This window comes from Aptenodytes forsteri, unplaced genomic scaffold, assembly GCF_000699145.1.
Source record: "Aptenodytes forsteri isolate BGI_AS27 unplaced genomic scaffold, ASM69914v1 Scaffold147, whole genome shotgun sequence".
Taxonomy (NCBI): Eukaryota; Metazoa; Chordata; class Aves; order Sphenisciformes; family Spheniscidae; genus Aptenodytes; species Aptenodytes forsteri.
Genome location: NW_008795320.1, coordinates 1,890,339 through 1,892,327, shown reverse-complemented (window position 1 = coordinate 1,892,327; position 1,989 = coordinate 1,890,339). Strand labels below are relative to the sequence as shown.

The 1,989-nt window shown below is 70.9% G+C and overlaps 1 protein-coding gene across 1 annotated transcript in view; it reads right to left on the bottom strand.

Annotated features, from left to right (window-relative positions):
• Nucleotides 1–985, bottom strand: part of R3HDM4 (R3H domain containing 4) — a 12,241-nt gene extending 11,256 nt beyond the window's left edge. The window contains exon 1 of the mRNA XM_009279899.1: nucleotides 671–985. Within this exon, the coding sequence (XP_009278174.1) occupies nucleotides 671–985 (315 nt within the window). The remainder of the gene's footprint in view (nucleotides 1–670) is intronic.
• Nucleotides 986–1,989: the final 1,004 nt, after the last annotated feature.

Sequence of the window (1,989 nt, the reverse complement as noted above, 5' to 3'; positions counted from 1 at the left end):
CGCTGTCCGCTGTCGCTTTCGAGCACCCAGGACGCGGGTGCCGCCACAACCGCCCGAAATCCCCCGCGCGCCGCACGGCGGGGAGGCACCGAGCCCCCGCGGCCCCGCGCAGCCGGGAGGGACAAAGGGGCACGGCTCAAGGTCACCGTGGCCGCCGGGCCGGGGCCCCTCTGCGAAGGGACAGTCCCCTGGCTCTGGCTTCGCTGCGCCGGCAGGCTCCGGCTGAGCTTGGGCTTTGCTTTCCCGCAGGGACAGGGCAGCGTGGCCCCGGCACGGCCACGGCCCAGGGTGCTTGAGGAGGCAGCTCTGCTCCCAGCTCTCGGCAGCACTGGTGCTGGCACTGAGTAATTCGGTGACTCGTGGCAAGACAGAGCCACAGCGGAGCAGGGCCGGAGGAGCACGTGCCTGGGACGAGTCTCGCTCCGGTTTTGCTCGTGGCTCTTGCAGTCGCAGGGCATGGAGTTCAGACGTGGCGCAGGACGGCTGCGCAGCGAGGAGCGTGGCCGCAGCCGGCAAGCGGCCGCTGCTCCGGGGCAGCCCCGTGCGGGCAGCCCTGCCTGTGCAGAGAGGGGAGGGTCCCTGCCCTAATGCCTCCCCTCCGCGCAGGCAAGATGGAGATGGCTGGGGTAGATGAGGGGAAACTGAGGCACAGGCAGAGGCTGGGCAGTGCCTGAGCGACCGACCAGCTCCTGCTGCCCTGGTGCTGGCTCCCCTCGGAGGCGGCAGCGGCGGGCCGGGGCCCCCCCCCCCAGCCCCAGGCCAGCCGCGGCAGCAGCGCGTTCGCTAGCGAGAGCCGAGCCGAGCGCAGCAGGGCTGTGAGCGGATGCGGCCGCCACCGCAGCGAGGCGCGGGGGAAGCGGCTCCGACCCGGCCACCCAATCGGCAGCGGCACCGGCCCGCGCTGGAAACGGGTTCCCCTTTCCAGAATTTGCGGGATCACACCGTAGCTGCGGGCTCCCGCGTGCCACACCTGTCCTGCCCCCATGGCGGGGGTCTGCCCACGTCCCCAGCGGGCCTTGGATCCGGCCCCGAGTCGGTCCCTCCGAGGGTCCCGGGGTGCGTGCGCTCCACCGGCCCCCGGGACAGCAGAAACGGCGTGATTGCCTGGCTGAGTGGCCTGTATGTGGCACTACCGCGGCGGCAGCGCGGCGAGCTCCTTCCCTGCCTTCGGCGCAGGCGAGGTCATGGCAAAGTTGTTGCCGGCGGAGCCCTGTCCGTCTGGGGGCTGGGGCCAGCTGCTGGTTGCCCTGGGATGAGGGGGGCTCAGTGCTGCAGGGGGGGCTCCAGGGCGGGGTGCCGGGGTGGCAGGGGTGTCGCGGGGCCCGGCCATAACATGCCGGTGGGGTGAAGCAGAGTTGAGCCGCTTGCAGCCCCACGTTGCCCTGGAGGACCCACAGCCCCTGGGGAAGGGGAGGAGTGCGGGGGCGGCCGGCAGCAGCCTGTTTGCCGAGGTTTCGAGGAGCGAGGCTCTGCCTGCCCATCCCATGGGAAGCTTCCCTGGAGCCCTGGGGACACACGGATCCCCCCTGCGCTTCAGGAACCCTGCTGGGCGAGGGGCCCCTCTGCTGCGCCGTGCAGACCCTGGTGCCACTCGTGTCCCGGTGCTGGCCTGGCAGCTGCCTGCTCCTGCCGTCACGGTGGCCGAGCTCTCTTGCTCCCCTCGCTCTCGTGCAGCGTGTCGTGTCCCCGGGTGCCCGGGTGGGGACGTGCCCTGTCCCCCATGGGGGACGCATCAGATGGCTCTCCCAGCGCCCTCCCAGGTCTGTTATCTGCGGGCGCTGGTATCCCGGTATCCGCTGCCTGCAGGGCCAGGCAGGGCTATCGGGTCCAACAGGCCCCTTCCCCCTCCAGCAGCAGGGCTCGGCCTCCCTATCTCATTAGCTTGAGATTAATGAGGCTCCTGCTCTGTCTTTAACTCCTTCCTGCTCGCCAGCTCCTGCCGGCAGCTCTGCTGACCCTCTTCTCCGCTTCTCCTGGCAGGTTTACGCC